General features: G+C 37.0%; 1 protein-coding gene across 3 annotated transcripts in view; it reads right to left on the bottom strand.

Annotated features, from left to right (window-relative positions):
• Nucleotides 1–6,440: 6,440 nt before the first annotated feature.
• LOC149845490 (pleiotropic drug resistance protein 3-like) overlaps nt 6,441–24,640 on the bottom strand; it is a 32,443-nt gene continuing 14,243 nt past the window's right edge. Inside the window, exons 5-24 of one of the 3 annotated variants that reach the window (XM_089997650.1) lie at nt 24,480–24,639; nt 24,286–24,362; nt 23,503–23,556; nt 22,348–22,438; nt 20,302–20,603; nt 17,049–17,327; nt 15,901–16,214; nt 14,692–14,852; nt 13,757–13,860; nt 13,522–13,675; nt 13,246–13,350; nt 13,081–13,175; nt 11,604–11,936; nt 10,607–10,897; nt 10,062–10,145; nt 9,003–9,136; nt 8,286–8,513; nt 7,890–8,061; nt 7,417–7,671; nt 6,441–6,813 (exon numbers count right to left, since the gene is read on the bottom strand). In XM_089997650.1, coding sequence (XP_089853776.1) covers nt 6,547–6,813; nt 7,417–7,671; nt 7,890–8,061; nt 8,286–8,513; nt 9,003–9,136; nt 10,062–10,145; nt 10,607–10,897; nt 11,604–11,936; nt 13,081–13,175; nt 13,246–13,350; nt 13,522–13,675; nt 13,757–13,860; nt 14,692–14,852; nt 15,901–16,214; nt 17,049–17,327; nt 20,302–20,603; nt 22,348–22,438; nt 23,503–23,556; nt 24,286–24,362; nt 24,480–24,639 — 3,660 coding nt within the window. In that variant the 3' untranslated portion in view covers nt 6,441–6,546. Of the gene's footprint in view, nt 6,814–7,416; nt 7,672–7,889; nt 8,062–8,285; nt 8,514–9,002; nt 9,137–10,061; nt 10,146–10,606; nt 10,898–11,603; nt 11,937–13,080; nt 13,194–13,245; nt 13,351–13,521; nt 13,676–13,756; nt 13,861–14,691; nt 14,853–15,900; nt 16,215–17,048; nt 17,328–20,301; nt 20,604–22,347; nt 22,439–23,502; nt 23,557–24,285; nt 24,363–24,479; nt 24,640 lie in introns of all 3 variants that reach the window. The other 2 variants (XM_089997649.1, XM_089997651.1) reach the window with 2 other exon arrangements.

The raw sequence follows: 24,640 nt of genomic DNA, 5'->3' as shown, positions 1-24,640 counted from the left end.
CATGTCAGCAAGCAGTCGTCGGAGCCAAACTACTTCCATGGTCGTGGTTGCCATGGCTCTGTATTCAGCTTCGGTGGATGAGAGAGATACCTTCTGCTGCTTTTTACACCTCCACGAGATTAATGATTCCCCTAAAAAGACACAAAAGCCAGTGGTTGAGTGTCTGTTATTGGGATCACCTCCCCAATCAGCATCAGTATATGCAATTAAATCAAGAGAAGAGGAGGAAGATAAGAAAAGTCCTCGTGAAAGAGAGGACTTGATGTATCTGATAATACGCATGACTGCTCCCATATGAACAGAAGTAGGAGCATGTTGAAATTGACTTGCTGTATGAACAACATGTGCTATATCTGGTCTGGTAATGGATAGATAGGAAAGTGCCCCGACAAGCTGTCTGTAAGGAGTAGGGTCTGCAAGAAGTTCTCCATCATCAATCTTCATTTTAACATTAACAACTTCTGGAGTGTCAACTTTCTTATCATCAGTAATACCAGACCTGAAAACAATATCAAAAGCAAATTTAGTCTGAGATAATAAATATCCTCTAGGAGAATAAGCAACTTCAATGCCTAAAAAATATCTCAACAAGCCCAAATCAGTCATTTCAAAATGAGATTTAAGAAGTGTTTTGATTGTTTCAACTCCCTGTTTATCGCTTCCGGTGATGATCATATCATCCACATAGAGAAGAAGCACAATGATCCCTGCATCAGAATTCTTAATAAACAAAGCAGTGTCAGTTAAACAGAATTGAAAACCAATATCAATCATAACACGACTAAACCTATCATACCAAGCTTTTGGTGCTTGTTTAAGTCCATAAAGAGCTTTTTCTAAGCGAAGGACTTTACCCTTAGGAATACTTAGACCAGGAGGGGGTTCCATATATACTTCTTCAACTAGCTTTCCATTTAAAAAAGCATTTTTGACATCCATTTGAAAAATAGACCATTTTTTGATAGAAGCTAAGGCAATTAAGGTTCGGACATTAGTCATACGAGCCACCGGAGCAAAGGTTTCTTCATAATCAATCCCATATTCTTGGGCATAACCTTTGGCTACTAAACGGGCTTTATATCTTTCAAGAGTACCATCACTCTTGGTTTTAATTTTATAAACCCATCGACATCCTATAGTTTTCTTCCCTGGAGGAAGATCTTGAATATTCCATGTAGAAGCCTTTTCAAGTGCATCTAATTCAACTTTCATGGCTTCTATCCATTTGATATCATTTTTTGCTTGAAAATATGTGGATGGTTCTTCATATGAGTGAATTAATGCAATAACTGCCCTATATGTGGGTGAGAAAGACTCGTATGATATAAACTTTTCTGGAGGCCTCGAGATTCGGGATGATTGTCTAGTTGGAATGTTAGAATATTTCTCAAGTGCACATGGAGTATTAGACTCTTGTCGCCTGGAATATTGAATACTAGTATCTCTATGAACTTCTTCATTTTCAACATTAAGATCAATAATTCTTGGATCATCATCAAAGTTACAATCAAGGTCATATTCATCAGATGTTGATGTTAGATCTAGCAAAAAGGAGTACTCAGTGACGTCTTTTAATTTTCTAAAATCAAAGAAGCTCTCCTTTTCAAGAAAGGAAACATTTCTAGACACATATAGTTTATTATTTTTGAAGTCAAAACATCTATAACCTTTCTGGTTTTCAGCATATCCTAAAAAGGCACAGGGAATCGCACGAGGGGAAAGTTTATCATTTTTGTCAGTAAATATAAAACATTTGCACCCAAATATTCTTAATCTAGAGTAGTCTGGAGAAATGTTCATAAGTTTTTCAATGGGAGTGATATTTTGTAACGAAGAAGATGGCATCCTATTAATGAGATAGGTGGCAGTTAAGGCAGCTTCTGCCCAAAAGTCTTTAGGGACTTGATTTGCTATTAATAAAGTTCTAGTGGTTTCTATAATATGGCGATGTTTTCGTTCTGCCAGTCCATTTTGTTGAGGTGTATAAGGACAAGATCTTTGATGTGTGATGCCATGCAATTTAAGATAATTTTGAAAATCTGTGGATAAAAACTCTCCCCCTGAATCTGTGCGAAAAATAGTAATATCATTTTGAAATTTGTTTTTAACCATATTATGAAAAGTTTGAAAGTATGAAAATACTTCGGACTTATGTTTGAGAAAGTACATCCACGTATGTCGGGAGAAATCATCGACAAAAATAACATAGTAAACAAATCCTCCTTTAGAAATTACTGGTGCAGGACCCCAAACATCCGAGTGTATTAATTCAAGTGGTCTTGAAGAGAAAAATGTTCTGTTCTGAAATGGTAATCTTTTCATTTTGCCGAGAATACAATCTTTACAATCAAATGATTCAGAGTTACAAAATTTCCCTAGATTTGGAAAATGTTGGATTTTGGCTATATGTGGGTGACCAAGTCTCTTATGCCACAGTTCCAACTCTATTTTTTGAATATTATAACAAAAAGCTTTCTTCGGCATTTCCAAAAAATCCATGTAATAGAGTCCTCCTTCTCTATGGCCTTCCCCAATCAGCTTGCCTGACTGGCGATCCTGTACCCAACAACCATGAGAAGAAAAAGAAATATTACACCCATAATCAGAAATTTGAGATACAGATAAAAGATTTAAATTTAATTTGGGAACATGTCTAATTTCTGGAATAAAAAAATTTTTTGTTTTATAAATTTTTTCAAAATCTCCTATTCATTCTATTTCAAGAGAAGTCCCATCAGCAGTAAAGACCTTTGACACACTTGTTTTATTTTTAACACATTTGGATAGACTTTGATTATTTGGGGTCATATGAAAAGATGCACCGGAGTCAAGAAGCCAAGAAATTTTACCTAAATCAGAAAAAGATGAGGCTGTTGCGCCGGTTGAAGCTTCAGATGAGGAAGAGGCACCTTTGATGAGAGGCTGAAGGATCTCCATTAGTTGGGCCAGGGAAACTGGTGCATCCTGATCTTTAGGCTCCGATCCAGCAATTGCAGCTCTTTTTTCTCTCAGCTCCTTAAGTTTGGGACATTGTGGCCTGTAGTGTCCCGGTTCATGACAGTGATGACAAATAACTTTCTTCTTATCATAGTCACCATTTTGTCGGTTAAAGTGAGGAGGCCTATATGATCGAACATGATTCCCTGGTCTAGACACGGCTAAAACGGAATCATCTTCAATTTTTAAAGAACCTTTCCGGAGACGATTTTCTTCCATTGTTAACTCTTCAATAGTTTCAACAATAGAAGGAATTTTTCCCCGGTGAAGTAGGGCCGATTTAGTGGTTTCAAATTCCGGCCTTAATCCAGTGATAAACTGGTAAAAATGTTCAACATCGAGTTGTTTCTGACGAAGCTCGATGTCTTCGGCACAATGCCACTTTGGTTCTAAAAGGGAAAGTTCTTCCCAAAGTTCGGACAACCCATTGTAATATTCACGAATAGTTTTGTCTCCTTGTGTCATCATTCGAACTTTTTCTTGGAGGTTGCACACGTGTGCAATATCTTTAAGGGAATACATATTCTTAAGGTATTCCCATGCCTTATCGGCATGATCAAATTTGGCAAGACTTGAGCATTTTTTAATGTCAACGCTATTGATAAGCCATGACATTATCTTCGCATGAGATATTCTCCATTCTTTCCATTTCTTCTCGTATGAGGCAATAGCCTTGATTTTCTCTTCTTCCGATAGAGGGACGTCTTTATCTCCCTCCTTTTTAGTAAGAGATAGCTTAGGTTCCGAATCGGAACCATCCACAATCCCCCATAAGCCTTTTCTCCATATATGGTGCTTCATGATTGAAGCCCATGTTACATAGTTCGTATCGCTTAGTTTCATAGGCATGATGGTGACTTTATCATTGTCATCCATCGATTACAAGGAGAGAAAGAATAGGGATAGAAGAGAAACAAGAAGGAAAATGAGAAAGAAAGAAAAAAAAACAATACAACAAGATATGAAATCTTCTCCAATGAAGTGATAAAACACTTCTCTTCAAGTGGCGAACACTTTTGCAAACGGGCACGGAAACCGAGGCAGCTTTTCCTCAAGATTTAGTACTTCCGCGGCTCTGATACCATGAAATGAAATGGGGATCTTCGAAACACGAGCTTTGATTAACAAGAAAGTGTCAAGAATGACACTAAAGCATAACCCTTAAAAAGGGTATAATTGGAAACAAAATAAAAATAAAAATGTATTCTTTATTGATATGAAAAACCAATTGCTTAAGAAGCATTGGAGTAAAATACAAGAGGGGCTGCACCCCTTTATATACACAGCTGAAAGAGGACTCAATAGAGCTGTTGGGCACAGTCCAACAACTCTATTTAGAGCTGTTGGAATGTGTCAGTCCAACAGCTCTATTAAGAGCTGTTGGACTGTGTCAGTCCAACAGCTCTATTGCTAGTCAAGTCTGGACAGGACTTGACTAGCAACAGTCATTCTAGTTCAAACTGAACTAGATGACATAAAGACAAAAAATAAAAATAAAGAAAAAAAAATACAGAAAAGAAAGAAATTAAAAATGTATTTATATATATATATAATAATATAATATTATTATATATACATATATGTACAGTTTTACATTTTAACAGCTGATACACTTTTTGAGGTTTGGAGGTCTAGTGAGGTGATTGCTTGTGGTGGTCGAACTAGTGTTAAGGTTTGCAAACATCATTCATTGTGTTTTGTGAGATTTTTTAAAACTCTAAACTCATTTATGAGAAATGGTTATTGAAATATTTTAATGTATTTTGCATTGAATATGATTTAATTGCATGATCAAGGATATTTTAAATTTGTTCTATGATTAGTTGTCTTGCGTGTTTTGCATAAATGCTTTTCTAAACATGTGTTAACGAGAGATCTCTTATATTTTACTCGTGACTCTTTGTGAGTTAATGGTGTGTATATCCATTATGAGGTTTCTTGGTCTTAACCTTTCTTTATATTTGTGGGATTTTAAATCTTTATATACTTTTTTGTAAGTTGTTATCTCTTGAAAGGATTTCTTGAAATTGGTCCATAAGTGACTTTTTCATTGATTCTAAAATATTCTATGATTCATTCATATATGCGTTAGTTGTATGATCAATATTGCTTTAATTAATATTGATCATATTTGCCTTGTCTTGATCTTTATTGAATGATTTGAATTATTATATCTTCCGCTGTGTAAAAATGTTTTCGTTCTTAAAAGGAAATCTATCTATAAGAAATTTACTGTCCTTTGTGGGATTTTATGAGTTGAATTCCTTTGCAAGTTACTTAATGATATTGTTTGAAAAATATATATCTCATGTCTTTTACACATTAATATTCTTTGAGATATTTTATTCATGCATCTTTCCTTTTTTATAATATGCAATTATGTTCTCTTATGAATTAAGAACTATGTTTTCTTAAAATTATCTATTGAAGTGAGTCTTTCTCTATGACTATTGTTTGAAAAACTAGTGTTTCTTTTAAATTAATGATTTCTTGTTTTTTTGATTTTTTTTAAAATTATTGTATTTTTGTGTGTTTCGCCATTCTCTCTCCATAATTCATTCTATAGATATATACGTATAGTTGTTTCTAGTTGGATTGCTATTTTTGCTCTATTTACAGTTTCTCGTATCAAGGAAGATCTAGAAGCCCCTTCAAGAAGTTGTATTATAGAAGAACATGATGATATTGTAATGGGTTAATTGTTTGTATTTGCGAGTCATTGTAAGTTTGAGAGGGTGTTAAGATTAATGTAGTATATATATATATATATATATATATATATATATATATATATATATATATATATATATATATATATATATATATATTGGGACCAAGTCAAACAAGTTGACTTGGTCTTGAGAGGACTTTTTCTCCTCTTTTTATTCTCCCTCTCTTTCTTCTCTATAAATAGGGGTGGATGTGTGCATTGTAAAGGGTGAGAGTGATGGGTAGTATTAGGTTTTTGTGTGTTTTAAGTGTAATGTAGTGAAGTTTGAATGTAATTTTTTTTTTTTAATGTTCATTATTAATGAAGTTATTCATTTACATTTCATGTGTGTCATTTTCGTTCTCATGTTTGTGTTCAAATGTATAATGTTTCGATTCTTGGAGTTCATTATAGAGTGCATTGGAATCCGTACCATTTCGTCCATCAGATTACAAGGAATGGTGGAATCATAATAAAGGAAAATGCACAATTCAACTGTATCAAAGTGAGCTAACCCTATCAAACTTTCATTGTGATGGATGCAATGGAAATGGATAGACCAAGCCTTGGGTCCAAATTTTAGGCCAGGCCAATTAACCAGGCTTTAGGCACAGTTACCCTGGTTGAAAACAAGAAGGATATCCACATTTGTTTACATTGGTGAGAACTCATTCTATTGAGAATATACTCATATCAAGTTGAAAACACTTATGGAAGTGAATATTACATTTGTGCTACTGAAAGACTAGATGGCAAAATTGCAGCCATATTACAGGTATATCATTCACATGGCATTGTTAACGAGACCTAGCATGGTTGAAATTGGAGCTTATTGCGTCTCATCTTGTTTGGAAATTCAACTTTGATGCAAAAAAAGCAAACAGAGTAGCAAAGAGAAGAGGGAAGACAATAAGCATAGCAGCAGTCACACCCAGTTGATCATGTTGAAATTCATAGTAATCTTTCAGGAAGGAACTGATTGCTTTCCTTTCTCCAAATACGTCTATCTCTTCATGTATGTCGCCATACTGTGAAGTAAACAATGCTCGCAGAGTCCAGTTTGTAGGACAGATCCAATATGACCATACCCACCACTTTGGGATTTGCTGCATCAGGTAACAATTGCATCATCAGTGACCAGCCAAAGTATGACAAAAACTCTTCCTCAATTGACAACAAATTCCTAAAGATGGTGCCGCTGTTTTGGATTAAAGAAACTTGCAAGAGTGATATTTCATGTTGGTATTCAGTAGATGTGGCTACAAAGTTATCCAGAGACCATTTTCTGATTTGTTTTTGATAACCAAGTTTGGAAATACTCACAAATTAACTAAAGAGCTCCTTTGCCAAAGGAGCTATTTTGTGCCATTCAACTGCATTCAAGATTGTATTCCATAGAGTAGGTAACAGAGCTCAAGGACAAGCACTGCAGGGTAGAATCATTTGGACCATACGGACTGGAGAAGTTAGGCTATGGGACACAAGTTGCAATCTAAGTATTGGTTCAGGTGACTGCTTGAAACCTGATGAGAGTTTGATCAGTTCAGAAGTTGTGAACTGACTTAGATCTCAGTAACCAATTTTCTTCACTTGGTCCTGCGTCAAGTTAGATATGAGAAAGTAATTGACTTGACAGATTCCTTAGCTAAAGTTTAGCCATGTATAACTGTTTGCTAGTAGGCAATCAAATAAAAGGAGAACTTCCTTACCGGTCCAGGAATCAGGAAGCCTGAAAATAGTGTGAGTGATGTGTTAAAAGCAGATTGCAGGATTGAGGCAACATGAACACTTGGACTTAGCGAGATTACCATCATCCCAAGGTAATTGTAGTACAAGAATGTCATGAACATGGTGAAAATATACCAAAAGATCTTGTAAGCTGACCCATAGAATCCTACTGCAGGGTATGTAATAATCCCATAGATAACTGCTTGGACGAACACATAAGGAAGCTCAATCACAACCTGCATTAAGAAATAGCAAGACAAAAAGAAAAAGGCTTAATTCAACATGAAAGTGCATCAAAAGAATTATTTGTCATTTTCACCAGCCATTCCACAATTGATACTAAAAATAATGACAGTTGGTCTGAATACATTTTAGTCTTCATATGATTTTCTTGAATGTAGTGTAGCTGGTGACGATACACGCACACACAAATAAAGAGAGGAAAATTTCCAACCTGCGCAAATGAATAAGCAGGGGTGGCATACATCCCAGAGAATTTTTCACGATATAGGACGCTGCGCTCGATTGCTACAACAGGGAAAGCTGATATGCAGTTATTTATCCCTACAAAGATGGTTGCTAAGAACACCATCCCCAGTATGCTGAATAAACTATGCTCTGTACTTCTGCAAGGCAAGTTTAGCAGTGTTAGAGGAAGGACTCTGAAAGAATCAAGTATTATGCTTGTTAGTATTACCATAAGTATTTAGAGTATCTTCTACTGATTTCCCTGTATTCACCTTTTTTCTTTTTATGTTTTAGGGACTTTTCATCTGCACATTTTATTAGGCATTTTTCTGTGCATGAATGTTTATCAAGGAATAAACAAGTTCTTGAGTGAATGACTTACATTTTTCTCCCATGCTGCCAAAAGAGTGCACTAAGGAGCACTGAAGTGATGATCGTAAATGCGAAGCGGGCCAAATTGTGAGAAGGATTTCGCCAATATGACAGGTGAAGCTTCCACAGGCATGCTTTGAACTGTCCCCAACCATTCTGCGGAAATACAGTTGGGAAGTTCAAGTCCTCAGAACCTGGAGGTGGCGTGCTCAATTGTTTGACCAGCTCTCTGTTGTTCCTGAACATGCAAGGATCATAGTAATTACTAGCGAAAGTAGGTACCAAAAGCAGTACACGAAGTGTGAAGCATGCGAGAAGGGAGCATTAAGAGATTCTTTAATGTGGAAAGCATGAAGTATTTAAAAAATGACACGGGAAGCAAGAAGCAGCAAAGCAGGCAGGAAGTGACATGGAAAAAGAAGGATAAAACATGTTTTTTTTGGATAATCCAAGGAAAAAGCCCTCCCATCACCGACCACACAGGATACAACGTGTTTTTACTTGATGCATCTTAAGATTTTTGTCCAAAAATATCCATTATATATATATATATATGCTTTACAAGGAAAATACAATTTGTAAAAAAGAAAAGGCATAATATATATAGTGTGCATTTCAACATCAAAGAAATTTGATTTCATAATAAGAAAAACAACATTTATTATCTAGAAATGCGCTTCTCACTCAAATTCAGAATTTAGAGAGATGATGGCAACATAGTACTCACTGATAGAGAGATGAGTCTTTGTAGATCTGAGCAAAGTCCACGTTAAGTTGCCTTTCCACTGACATGTTAGTGACTTCTAACATCCATGTTGCTGGGTTGTAGTTGTCTTTGATCTTCGGAACTCCAGGGATCCTCTACAGGTATTTCATCTCCTCGTGTTATCTTTGGTTGTAATGGATCAACGAATAAAAGGACTTGCGTTGCACCAACTTTGGTTTAGATAAAAGATGCCACTTGAGCCAACATGAGAACTAATAGGACAGACTTCTATTGAGCTAATGTGACTCCAGACGTGTGCCAACTAAGGGTGGACATCGAGTCGGGTACCCAGCCTGAGATGGACTGAGTTTGAGCTGGCACAGCTGCTCGAAACCCAATTAGTGTTGGGCCTAACTGGCTAGATTAGTAAATGGGAGGGTTTCTGGATTGGGGTAAAGAATCACTTCAATGGAGCCTGAATTGGCCCAAATAGTTGGGTTTTAAAGGGCCCAACCTGACATGACTTGAACCTAGCTTGAAGTTGACCACAAACCTGACAAGTACAAGATTGGGTTTTTGGCGGGTTGGGGCATGGGTCGAGCCTGTTGGGCCCTAATAGGCACTGGGTCTGGCCAGGTTGGGGCAGGTCAATGTCCATCCTTATTGCCAATTGACACAATATCAAGTCATAATGGGTGAATTAGGTCCATGCCAGGATTTTACATTTGCCCACAAGGGCTCCGCTCATCTGGTAGGGGTGACTTGTGAATGTCACCAAGTCGACAGGACATCACAAGTTCTAAACCCATGGGTGGCGTTCCTTGCTGCAAGGCCGAAGCTGGGTGTACACCCTGGTGGGCAGGGGGAACCTCAAGGATTTTACCAACATGAGGCCAGCCAATGTGCGGTTGGTGATTGGGGCCGATGCCAAGAAATGGTGTTCCCTTGGATTATCCAAAAAAAACTCAAGTCATGATGGGTCTAGTACTTGTTCTAAATATACTTATAAACGGATTTCTGACCACCTATGCTTACATTTATTCTGATACTTGTCCAACGAGATAGGGCTTTAGTGCCTACCTCAAAGTACTCAATGACGCTACTTGAGTGCCGACCCAATGGTCCAGCATAAATTATTTGCCCCCTTCTTTTCATCAGCAGCAGCTGCAAAAGTTAATAATTAGTAAGGAAAAAGACTTCATTGAAAGGGTATGTAACAAGTATCTGCAATATTTGGAAAGATACCGCAATTTTATCACGATAATTTAAAAAAGAACTGACCTAATCACCAAAAAATCATGATATTTTCAGAATATTGCCTACTTTTGGAAATACATCACAATTTTATTGCGATGTTCATGTGATCAAATGCCTTTTTATAGTTTAAAAATGTTATACTTCAATTGGTTCATATAAGATCCGAATACAGCTCTAGAGTAATTTTACATTCAAATTTTAAGAGTTAAGACTCAACTAGATTGAATTTGCTCACACATATCCAACACCAATCTGAAACATTTGAACCATAGGTTCAAAGTTCTACCAAGAACGGTTTACGACTTCATGTTGGAAGATAGAAATTCTAAAATAGGATTAAATGGATGCATGAAGAAGTGTAATTTTACCTCATCAAATGACTCAAATATATCAATGCTTGGCTGGTGGATTGTGCACACCACGGTTCTTCCAGTGTTGACCACATTCTTCACTGCTCGCATGACAATTGCAGCTGCCCTTGCATCTAGACCTGATGTAGGTTCATCCATGAATATGATAGAAGGATTAGCAACAAGCTCGACTGCAATAGTTAGCCGCTTGCGTTGCTCGGTTGAGAGACCATTTACACCAGGCATGCCAACCAAAGCATCTTTGATTCCATCAAGCTCAATGGTTTCCAATACTTCATTTACAAATGCCTACATAAGCATGCAATGAAGAAAACTGTTAGTAGGTAGCTTCTCTCTATCAAATTGTACCTTAGTTTTACTCAGGCAAACTTTTGTACATCTACTTACAGAGTGACAGGTAGTTCCCAACCAGTTTTTATCTCCGAACTGTCCTAAACAGTTTAAGAGTGCAGTTGTAGGTGCTTAGTTAATCTGAAATTGCAGATGTATTTGGTATAGCTTACTAGTAGAAAACATGCATTAGATGAGCTATTTTTCATGTTCAGATATGTTTATAGAACATATGAAAATCAATGGCTTATATTACATTAAAACATTATGAAAAAATTCATTTTTTTTGGTTAAATAGATTCGATACAAAACATGTTTTTTACAAATAAACATATCTACAGATTCAGATTAAACAAAAAACACATGCAACTAAGTTTCTTTGAGGTGGATAGGACAGTTAGGAGACAAAACTGGTTAGGACCTGCCAATTGCTACCTGGTCACTTGCTGATTGTGATAAACCACATGTGCCAGAATAAGTGAAAAATTGGTTGAACTATAGCAACATGACTAAATAAGCACATTTGCCTGAACAAGTGAAAAAGTGATCAAACTAAAAGAAATATAACTAAATAACTATGCAGTAGTGACATAGAAGGTGTAACTATAACTCAAGTATTATTCATAGTGTTTGGTGAACTGTATGTATCTTGATTAAGCCTTACCCTTTTAGTATTCTGATCAATTTCAGGTGCTAATCTTAGCCACACTGAAAAGATAACAGATTCTTCAACTGTGATATTTGGAGAATGAATGTCAGTCTGTTCACAGTAGCCAGATATCCTGGCAAATGTCTTTTGAACCTTTGGATACCCTCCAATTCTTATGTCTCCTTCAATAACACCCCCAGTTTTCCTCCCAGAAAGAACATCCATGAGTGTTGTCTTCCCTGCTCCACTGACACCCATGAGTGCTGTGAGAATGCCATGCCTGAATGCACCTGTGACATCTTTAAGTAGTTGGAGTTTCTTCTCTGTCACGCCTTGATCTCTCATTTCCTAGCACATGATGAATAAAAATATAATTGTATAAAGCTTACCAATCAATCTGTATCATACACAATGAAGTAAGATATGAAGGAGCCACAGAGAAGAGATATGGTTGGACTAAGCTCATGCTCCGGTACTGACTTGGTATAGTTTTAGACCATCAAAAACATGACTTGGATGGTGACAAGGACGTTTGTAGTCTCATCTCTGGTGACAGTTACTCCGTATATTTTGATATTCAAAATAATATTTTTGAGATTGACACTGATAGTTACTTTCTAGGTGAACTAGAAAGTTTATTTTCTAGTTATCTTGAATCTAAATAGTGGGTCTAAGATTTACAATCATTACGTATATGATACTAGGCATAGTTAAAAGAATCACATTAATAGTTGCAATTTGTTCTAAAACCAATATGGATGGCTGCATTTCGAATGGTAGCGACAATTCCAGTGACAATTACATTTATAGTTACATTTGTAGTGATAGTGAAAGGGGTGGTAACTGGGAGATCTAATCTAAAAACTAGTGTTAATGACAGTGATTTCGGAAGGCAGTCATTTAAATAGAAAAAAATACAGGCATTTAGTTAATGCGCCATAGTTATCAGTGCAATAAGCGAGTGCAAAAAGCAATACGCAAAACATGAAGTGAGAAGCGAACCTTTGAAAAATGTTTTAATACACGAAACATGAAATATTTGTGAAGGAAAGCAAGAGGCAATAATAGAAGTGAGTAGAAAGTGACAATAAAAAGTAGATAAAACCTGTGTTTTTACTTGAATACAATATTTAGCTTTTTTACTAGGTTTATATAATAAAAGCATAATTTTTGAAAAGAGTTCAATTCTTCTAACATAAAAAGTGAATTCCAGCATTAAGGAAGTCCAATTTCCTATGAGAAAAGCAAGAATTCTATTCTCTATAAGTGAACTGCTTAATAGAAGTGTGAAAGTAGCACATGGTTCACACTTCCAAAGAGAGCTTTTTGATGTCTTTAGAAGCTTCCAGTAACTATGGAATGCACTATTTAAATTTTCTTAGTCCATGCCAATCAAATCTCCAAACTAAGCTGAACCAGGATTAAGTTTCATCTTTTCTAGTCCCATTGTTATAGAAGAAATATGGTTAGTTGCTCATCTGAATGAAATTACCTGAGGGATATCAACAAAATACTGAACATCATGAAATGTGAATGATAATGGCTGAAAAGGCAATACCATCCCGCCTGCAGAGACAGTGCAAGTCAGTTTGAAACTTTGAATGCCTAGATTGAATGAAAAAACAAAAAGAATTTTGTTGAATTAGTCCATTCTCATCAGTCTTACTGTGTTCTTGAATGCTATCATGAAGACCAGCCTCTTCTTTTCCCTGTAGTTGTGAAAGCTTTTCTCTAGAAATAATAGCCCGCGATGCTCCAGTAGCTGTAACATAATTGTGTGGTTCAGTTTCTAGATGCCAATGGACTTGAAAAAAGTTCTCAATGCACCATTCAGTTTATACCCTTTCAACTATACGCTCAAACCTCTGTCATCAGACAGTGGTTATACTAGTTTTAATTGCAAGATTTGAAGCATGAAACTGTTATAACTTACGCTTTGCATATGTTAAGGCCACAGTGAAGGCCATATAAAAGAGAATGGTAAAACCAAACACGGTTGCCATTGATATCCAGTAAAAGTATCCTGGGAAATCAAGCCCTCTGCTTATCAAAATCTGATGTCCAATGCTAGTGTTTCCAGAAAAAATCTGCAAGGAAAAATCATATTCAGTAAGTCCCTTCAAGAAGACAGACTACAGGGTTAAGAACTAGGTGCATTTAAAACTCACCTTTCTCCACCTTGGAGCAAGGAATTCATTTCCCGCAATTCCGATCTCAGCATATGACAATGGAGATACCCAAAATGCCCACTTCAGCCAAACTGGCATGGAATCTGCCATAGTAAAAGATTTACATATATAAGTGCATTGCTTTGAGCATAACAAGCTGAATCAGCCCATAGTTAGGACTTTAGTCTAAACATGGAGACATTGAACTAAGAGACAGCCCCAAGGAGTTTGGTGTAGTGGGAGGGGGCCTTGGCCACTAGACGGGTGGTTAGGGTTCCATTCCCATGGGCATCAGCCCCTTGCATATAAGAAGGGCCAAGGGCATTATGTTCCTTGCTCATACCTTTTCAAGGTTACTCCCAGGGGGCAAAAGGTGCGCCATGGGATTACACTGCTGGGAAAGTGACCGTAAGTACGGCAGGCATAGCCAGTACGACTAGGTCTCTGATCTGAGAGGGTGGTTTTCCCATTCCTCATGAAAAACAAACAAACTAGAGACTGTTGATTTTGCTGATATATGCCGCAGTGTGACAAGAGATTCAGGATCAACATTGGCATGCCAGAACCAGTATCATTAGATTGGGCATTGAGTGTAATTGGTGGATAGGATCAGTGACCTTGAGGGCCTGCCTAATGAAGAGTATGTTTTGGTGTGTTCATTAAGTGAACTTATGAATTTGATTCTATAGTTTCATAACCAGTTTCACAGTTTTATTATGATACGAATGGTACTACTGTATATATATTGGCAATGCTGTTGGACTATAATGTTGAAAGATTGCCAAGTCTTCTAGGGGATTAGGACTATTCCAAAACTATTCAACTTAAATTTGAGTGAAGTACTTCACATAACTCATTCATGTCTCTAGATAAGTGTCGTAGTTTTTCAGATCATCACTTAGTATTGAATAGACAGTGAAAAATGGAATTCTTACACCGTGGAATGACGAAGCCTCCAAACAAGAGAATTGACATCAAGGTGAGAAGGCCAGCCATGGTTGCAGCTGCCATTGATTGGGTGACAGAGGCCACGAACCGGAACAGAGATGCTGCCATCTGATGCACTCCAAAGTACAGAAGGAACTGACATAAAAACCTGCTCACACCATTTTAAAACAAACAAACAAACATGAGATATGGTACGACAGTGCCCAGTAGAATGCTGAGCCACGGAATCAACCTCGATCATCAGTAGGGATTTCGTCGGTCAAAACCAAGCTGGTCAGACTTAAATTGAACTTAATCAGTCACCTGGATCTGACACAATAGTTGACCCATTTTCCGTGGATCCAGTATCAGAGGGGGTCACATCATTTTTGGATCCGGAATTCTACCATCTTTTTGAGTCAGATCCGGATTGAAAAACCGGACCCACTCATCCAAAGTCGGATATTGGGTCAACCCTGACCCACCCATATCTGACAGTTTCCAAACCTACACACCATGTTGAGCACATCCATCTCCAACAAATCGAGGGTGGATCAGGTGCAATCACATTGCACACTTTGAGTTTGCTGCTGCACCTGATCCACCCTCCATCTTCTGTTGGGATGGAGGGCGGATCAGGTGCAGCAGTACACTAAAGTGTGCAATGTGATTCCACATCTGCTATCCAACAAATCAGACCACTCATTTCACTTGAGAACTGTGAGTGGGGCCCGTGTGCATCTCAACCAAATGATCTCTTGGAATAAAAAAAAACACACACCAAAAAACCAATAAAACATCCATTCGGTAGGTTTGGGAGGGTTTTTCATTGGGGAGGTTTTCATTCCTCTCTCTCTCTCTCTCTCTCTCTCTCTCTCTCTCTCTCTATATATATATATATATATATATATATATATATATATATATATATATATATATATATATATATATATATAAAGTGGAGATGGCTAAATGAGTTTATTGACCTAAATGGCTAAAACACAACCTTGCTCATCAGTGCCATCACATCAGGGAGTACACCTAGCTTCAACCTTGCCGCAAACGATATGCATCCGTGGGTTTCAAACTCGAGATACCTTGTCAACTTGGTGACATTCACAGGTGGCCCCTACCAGATGAGCAGAGCCTCGCAGGCTATTACTGTGTTTTCCCTTCTAATACTCTTCCAAAAGAACACGGAGGGAACGGCTGGTTACCTTTCTATCTGGGGAGTGTATCCGATGACATAATAGGTAATGGCTGTCCAAACAAAAGCCTCAAAGAGGGAGTGAGGGATCTTCCATATAGCTGCTGTCAGGGTATAGGCCCAAGTAGGGTAGAAGTAGAAGTCTCTCTGTTTGTGAAACACTGGGAGCCTTGAGACTGTCATTGACAACTCTGGGAAGCTGTCCACCATGAGTATGATGAGGGAATAGAAGAAGGAACCCAGATAGTAGTTTGCACCGGTCAGGTCCACATGCATCGTTGTGCGCAGAAATACAGTCATGGTGATGAATGCTATGATCACAAGCTGCACAAAAGAAAGAGCAATTGTTTCATACAATTTTCCTGGGAAAATGTTGAGCTGACATCCCTTTCCCTTCCTTTCCAGTCATGAATGAAACAAACATCAAATCATCATGGTCGCTGGAATAAGTAGGCCCCCGTTTTTCTCATCATCTACCACTTTTCACGTGCAAATCCTTTTATACCTCCCAGTAAAGCATTCTCAGGAGATGGCTAAGTTGACAGGTTTTTTAGAAATCTGTTTCCATTCTCATGAAAGAAAAAAATGAAACAAATGGTAAATTCATAACCCTCCCTGTGAATGGATTTAGGTATGCATTTTTTTTCATACATGGGATGCCTTTCCTATCGAGTCTTTTCCTATTGGGGGGAATGAAACATATGTCTATGTCCCTTGTCCATGAGGTCGAAGCCAACTGTATTCTATCTCCAGTGGGCAGGGGAAGTACCCATGGAGTTTTACACCGCAAAAACTGAAACAGATCCACAGTCAATGTAGCACCTCTCAGCCTATAATAGGACATCCAAACTAAAATTTTCTCGGGGTTATCTTCCTAGGTGACAAGCGACAGGAGATCAGATGCAATCACATAGCACACTTTAAAGTGTGCCGCTACACTTGATCCGCCCTCCATCTTCTGTTGAGCCTCTCAGCTGACAGGCTGTATTCCGTAGATGGAAGGTGATCAGGTGCAGTTGCACACTCAAAGTGTGCAATGTGATAGCACTTGATCTGCCCTCGTGACAAACCTCAATTGTCACTAGCCAAGAAGGTAGAGAGCCCTTGCGAGCACATATTATGTGCACTTAATAAATAGCAAATCGGCAATCTTTTTACCTGAGTCGATTTGAAAACATAGACGAATGCGTTCCTCTTTGCCAACAGCATCTCCCTAGAAATGCAAGCCTTCAGAAGTTCCCATTTGCTTAGGGAGTAGAATCTGAAGGATAATGCATCTTTATGGCTTTGTGAACGATCGAACGGCTGCAGAAGCTCCTCTGATAGCTTCTTGCCAAGATTAGACGCCCTGAACCTCTCCACAAATTGGTCCACTGTCACGTAACTATAAGGGTCTGTGTGGCACCAATACTGTGCTTGGTCCTTCTTAGATATCACCTGATCATGACCACAAAAGAACAACAAATATTGCCAGTCACCAACACACTGTGTGGAAATGAGCATGAGAAATTTACTTGGTATGTCATTTTTTTTTTATGGCGAAAGAACTCTCACTGAGAACCTGGTCACTTTATGGGCCCGCCTCCCTGCGAGGTAAAACTCCGGGTTGAGGACACGTACATACGTGAGTATTTGGGGCATGGAAATGTAACTGTGACAGGTATATCTAATCCAAATTGATTAGACTCGACCTGACCCGATCTTCATAGATCCTTGGGATTGAATGTGGTCTTATATCCCGACCCAAGGGGTTTGGTATAGCGGGATGGGGCTAGGCCGTTTGACCCGCAGCCGAGGTTCAAATTCTATGGGCATCACCCCCTGCATAAGCCGAAGCTTGGCGACTTCCTGGGGTCAAGGGGTAAGCCCTCTGAGTTTTTATGCTGACAGGACAGCCACTGTAAGTACGGCAGACTGAGCCAGCGCGGCTAGGTCTCTGCGCTGGGGGGGTTTCTTAGAGTAAAAATAAAAAAAATGTGGTCTGAAATTTAAAGCTGTCATAGAAACCGGTGGGTTCTTGTGTAAGAACAATATAGATTTGAACCCCCATGTACCCGACCCATTTTTCAAACCTGAACCAGCATACCCGATCCCTCATACCATTTCAAAACCGAACCCACTTAGTATCCAAACCTTCTTCAAGTAATGTTTTTTCATCTCAGAAATTTGGTATGATTTAGAATAGTGTTTATGGTAAGAGTTCTATTAAAGAATAACATCCGGCCCAATTAGACAACAGGTTTGTTTAAAACCGACTAGTTTATAATTATACCAGACCAATTAACTCATACAAGTCTACAATTTCACTCATACCCAAACCCAAACCTAAACAAATTTAGGTCAGATCCTGTTCTAACTTTTAACCTGAAAAAAAAAAATCCTGACAGCCTCAGTTGTACATGAACTCATTGCGGGACCAGAAATCTAAACTAGGGTGAGCACAAATGAAAAGTAAAAAGAAGAAAAAAAACACAAAGAATCTAAAACCTAATTAAATATTTATGATATAAAAAAAACCTAAATACTAACAAACACCATATATATATATAAACTCCTAAAATTCTTTGTTTATAGCTAAAAGCATGCATGTGGAATCAAGTTCAATGTTGATTGAAAAAAATGTATAAATACCAAAAGCTAATTGAAAAAAAACATAAATACCCAAAACCTCATGAAATATTCATGGTTCATGCTATTTAAAAAATAAAAACTAAATTAAAAACCTAAATCATAAAAAAACATCATTCACATATATATGCTAATTGAAAAAAAACTAAATTTTTAAGTTTCTAACTAAAATTAAGCACGTAAAATCATGCTTAATGTTGATTAAAAATAAAAATATTAAAAATACTTAATTAAATATTCATCTCATTTAAAAAACCAAAATCAAACACCTAAATGCTAATTAAAAAGCAAAATAAAAATTAAAACTAATTAAATATTAATGAGATTTAAAAAACTAAATATAAAACCTAAATCCTAACAAACATCATTCATATATATAATAATTAAAAATCCTTAAAATTCTAAGTTTATAACTAAAATGAAGCATGTGGAATCAAGTTTTGAAAAAATACAAAAATACCTAAATGCTAATTGAAAAAAAATATAAAAACCTTAAATCATAATGGTTCATGTTATTTAAAAACTAAAAACAAAATCAAAAGCCTAAATCCTAAACAAACATAATTCATATATATATTGAAAAAGAACCCTAAAATATCAAGCATAAGATCAAGTTTAATGTTGATTGAAATGAAAAAAATACAAAAATATCAAAATGCTAATTTAAAAAACACAAAAACCCTAAAACCTAATAAAATTTTCATGGCTCAAAATTAAAAACTAAATAAAAAATGCTCGTGATGAATGACCAATGTCGTTCCACTTGAGCTGCACACCTAAGGGTTGCACAACTACCAATTTTTCTATATATATACATCCATGCTAAATGAAACATGTTATTAGATTTTTGAGTTTTTTTAAATTCTAATGTGATCTATATGATTGTTTTTATAGGAATCAGTTCTTGGAGCATTTGATTCCGATCCATGGATATGTTTTTATAAGGTTTTAAAAATCAATGGCCTATAATTTTTATAAAATTTTGAGGCTTCAAATATCATTTTTTCCATCCAAAATGCATGATCCAAGTGTCAATTCCTAGTAAATCAATCATGTTGAACACATCTATGAGGTTGAAATTGCGAAAAAAATGCTGAAAATCTAATAACATGTTTCATTTAGCACTCTTCCCATTTAACACATATGTAGATGTATTTTCATATATATATATATATATATATATGTGGTAAATATTGGCTACTAATAATATAAGGAACTAATGAGTAGAAATTACTCTTTTCTTCAAAAAATTCCATTTTTTTGTAGATCAAATGCTACAACATGATTTGTTTAGTAGGAAACCGGTTTTGAATAATGTTATTATGACAAGTAATTAGGTTTTTAATTAAAAAGGTTCAAAAACCAATGGCCCACAATGTGCCAAAATTTTATTACTCAAAAGATCATATTTCTACATAAGAAAAGCAAGATCCAAGACTTCTTAGCAAACAAGCCATATTGAACACATCTATGTGGTTAGATAGAGTCAATACAAGCATCAGCCTAGGAGACTTTTGAAGAGTTTTTTCATGTTTTTCTTAAGTCTAACTGTATAGATTTAAATCAAGTATGTTTAGCAGTCAGATTTAAGGAAAACATGAAAAAAAACTTTAAAAGCCTGATAAGCTGCCTGTAGGCCAAAAAAGTGGTAGTATATATATATATATATATATATATATATATATATATATATATATATATAGAGAGAGAGAGAGAGAGAGAGAGAGAGAGAGAGAGAGAGAGAGAGAGAGTTGTGTTGCTAGTTGTTGGTAAGAGTACATGCCTCTTGGAGGAAGTCAGCTGCACCCTTTCTGTCGGGGCACTTGAATCCACAGCCCTCAAAGAAGTGAAGGACCTGGGTTCGAGGGCCGTGGTACACCAGCTTGCCCTCGGCCATCAGGATGACGTCGTCGAAGAGTTGGAAAGTCTCAGGTGCTGGTTGCAGCAGCGAGATCAGCACCGTGGCATCCGTGATGTGCACAAACTGTTGAAGGCACGTCACTATCTGATACGTAGTGGAGCTGTCCAACCCTGTTGATATCTCATCCATGAACAGCGTCTTTGTGGGCCCCACGATCATCTCTCCTGGCAACACACAAGTTCAAAATGGCAAGCTCATCTCAGCAGCTACTAGCATATACATGTACAGGATTACATTTGGTCATGTCGCCATTACCTCCAACCTTTTCATTGTTTTTCGAGAAACTAACCTTACAGATGTAATCTGCCTGTTTATGTTAATGATAATCAGGCTCTTAAGTCATCCAATTAAGATGTGTGGGCACAATTTTATGAGCAGTGAAAAAATCAACGGTCTAATAAAATCATAATTTTTAATAAAAAAAACATGATCTAATTAACAGCCAATCTCTAGCATTTGGTTCATACTGAATCCATCAGGTTGGGTGAACACAATCCACACTTATGAGTTTCAGCTCATTCAAACTGTTAGGTCACCCCATATATATACACTGAACATATTAGGCCCCATTTTCTCGTTATGCCCCATTAGGTCCCATAGGTTGAAGTGTTTTATGATAGATCTGAACTGTTAGATGTGTTTAGCATGCTTGATTTAGTGGGAATCAACTCTTGGATCATGTTTTTTCGATAAATTTTTTTATTTTTTATGAGCCAGAAAAATTGATGCATTCATAACCATTGATTTTGGATTACCGGAAAACCTTGTATACAAGTCAGATTTCGGTGATCCAAAAGCCTGTTCCCACTAAACAAAACCTATAGAGTACATCTATGGTGTTAGATGTGAGAAAAAATGCAAGAACTTACTATTTTTTAAGGGGCCTAGCAGGGTAGAATGAGAAAGGGGCAGCACCAGTGCATTACTCTCTCTCTCTCTCTCTCTCTCTCTCTCTATATATATATATATATATATATATATATATATATATATATGGTTTGGTGTGTAAAAATATGTCAAAAAGTTAAAAATATTACAAATTTTTATTAGGGGTTTCCTTACCCAAGAGTGTATCAAACACTATTTATAGTCATTAGAATATGAGAACTACCATGTGAACCATGATTTTCATGGATTTTTTGTTATTTTCTCTGAAATTTAACCATACATACGTATGTGATCTACAATTTTGGTTTTACAAGGATCAGGTCTTAAATCATTCAATTATGATGCAAAAACTAGATTTTTTTAAGGCTTTAAAATCAATGGCTCCTAATCTTCATAAATATTCAAGAATTCAAAAATCAGATTTTCATAAAAATGCATGATCCAACAGTTTATTCCTAGTAAATTTACAACGCCTCCTAACACATCTACATGCTTGAATTTGCAAAAAAAAAAAACTTAAACAAAATGGCCATATTTTTAGTTCTCATATTCTAGTAACTATATATATATATATATATATAGAGAGAGAGAGAGAGAGAGAGAGAGAGAGTAGCTGCCTACACAATTTGGTGCGGACTGCAGCCTACTATGAGCAACCAGAGAGTTTTCGGATTATTTTTTATAAATCTGACCCTGCAGATGCCTTCAACATGATTGATTTGCTAGAAAACGATACTTGGGTCATGTTTTTTTTTATAGAAAATGTGATATTTTAAGCCTCGGATATTTATGATATTTATAAAAATCTTACACTGGTTAGTTTTAAACCTCATAAAAACCTACCCGGACATTGGAATCAGACAATGCAAGAGGGGATTCCTACAAAATCAAGTACGCAGAACACATCTGTATTGTCAAATTCAAGAAAAACGTGAAAAAGAACCCTTCAAAGGTTCCGTAGGCTACGGTAGGCACGGATCAGTGTAGGCAGTATATATATGAAGGTGGGTTCAGTTATACCCGTAGTCAGTCTCTTTTTTTGTCCTCCTGAGATGCCCCTTCTCATGACATCCCCTACAATTGTGCCCGAGCATATGTCTAACCCAAGGATCTGCAGAGAGCAACACCAAGGTCATGTGTCAACATCGAAAGTCATGGTGCTTAATATAGAGCCTAAGACTTGATCCATGCTGCACGCTTTGTTATTGACTAAGATGAACCAACCTTAATCAATGTAGTCATTTGTAACTATGTGAATGGTAAAATTGGTTGGAAATGGTCCAAGTAGTTAATCAGGTCAGATTTGTTCATCTAAATTTATGTCCAAATTTGAACCTGATTCCATTTACATATGCATCTGATTAGAATAGATATCTAATCAGACATCGTTTCTGTAAATTAATGCTTGATTCAGAATCAGATTAGGCTACATATGATTATTATGTCTAACTCCGGCCCAAATATGATCCGTTTACATCCCTATCATGTGCTACTAATTATAAAAGAAATTCATGAACCAGAGCAAGAGCCCTTAATTTCCTTTTCCCTCAAACTTTAGCGTGAAAGATGATTATAAAAATCAACCATGACCCTCTAAAAGTATATAGCAGGATATATTTTTTTTTAATGATGAGGAAACCCCAGTCACTTGATGCAAATAGGTTCCACTCATCCCCAAAGTCATCCTTATCTTCATACCCCTCTTTGAGATTTCATTGATGCAAGTTGTTTTGATAAAATAGGAATCCATAGATGTGATCTACATCATCGCTGAAGTCCCACTTGTGTGCAAGATTTTTTGGCCATTCAAAAATTAATGTTTGACAAAACATGAAAATTTATGATTTAAAAAATCACAAATGTTTTTTTGTTAAAAAAAATAATAAGAAAAATGATCCGAGGGTCATTTTTTATTAATAAATCGACCATGTTGAATCCATTTAGGTCATATTTGATCAAAACAACTTGCATCTTAAGATCTAAAAAGGGTTTGAGAGACACCACCACCCTGCCTTACATGCCCCCATCCACGATAAAGCTGTGGATTTGCTGGCTCCCCAGCAGGGTTTGATCTGACATCTTCATCTTAACGCCTTCACGCATACCCTGCCCGCGGTGGTTAAATATATATAGCAGATTATGAACATGACCAAAGCTAAGGAGGAGGGGATGAACCTTCAAGATGTAATCCGTTTGAAGATTTCTCTTCGAACCCTCGATTGAAGTTGCCTGATACAATTAAGCACAGAATCAGTTGCATGAAAATTGGCATCAAAAGAGTGGCAAAACATGCATGCAAAATATTTTGGATAGGTTGTTTCAGATCCGTGGACGCTGAGAGAGAGGGTGATGAGGGTGATGCGGAACTCCGGAGTAGTCCCCTCCTCGGGCGGGCTGTGTAAAACTGAATATCAAGACAGTTTATGCTGGGGTGGCATGTTCGGTACTTGATGAGAGAGTCAGCTGGGGTACTTGATGAGAGAGTCAACTGGGGAGATTAAAGAAGCAGGGTGCTTTTCTGCAACAGGGAGGAGTGTAGAGGAAGGTGAGTGAACAGTTTGAGCAGATGTGTTAGTGAGAGCCGGAGTGAAAGGAAGAGTGATTATCTAAGCAAGGAGGGCGGATGTAGTGGCGAAAGTGAAGCAGACTTTGGAAGGCAGGGAGCAGCGGAGTTGCTTCAGGAAAGAGCTCCTGTACAGATTGTACAGTTTCAAATATCTTCAAATCAGGTATTTACACTGTAAACCTTATTTTTTATGTAAAATTTTGGCTAGAATAGCAAGATGGAGTCTATCCCTAACGTGAAAGGATCGCCCCATGACTTGAACCCCCTCATGGAGGGTTTTTTTTGCAATTGGACAGGTATTCTTAATACACTGGTAGGGGTCTGCCTAACACCAACTTGATTATCCAAAAAAAAAAAAATCAAGCAGAATAGATTCATGGAAATATCATCACCTTCATAAATATGTCAAGGTCATGATCAGGGACAATCCCAGCTCCCTTCTCCTTTCTGATGAGTTCCACAATGCTCTCTTCAATTAATTCAAGTCCAAAGAAAACACCACCACCCAATTCAAATTAGGCCTGTGTATATACATCATGAGGTGACTTAATCAGCAATTTATTTGAAGGGTGACAATATTTTGTACCATGTTTGCTTCCAACTCCTTGGCACCTAGCTGAGAAATCAAGGGTCTCTCTCACAGTCATCTCAGGAATGTGAAGATCATGTTGACTTATGTAAGCTGACGTCTTCTGAGGAACAAACTCGTCTAGCTTGTGCCCATTGTAGGAAATATCACCATTCAAC

The sequence above is a fragment of the Nuphar pumila genome, chromosome 2 (genome assembly GCF_984573655.1).
Source record: "Nuphar pumila chromosome 2, dmNupPumi1.hap1.1, whole genome shotgun sequence".
NCBI classification, from domain to species: Eukaryota; Viridiplantae; Streptophyta; class Magnoliopsida; order Nymphaeales; family Nymphaeaceae; genus Nuphar; species Nuphar pumila.
The sequence above is the reverse complement of the archived record's forward strand: the minus strand, read 5'-3'. Positions and strand labels throughout refer to the sequence as shown.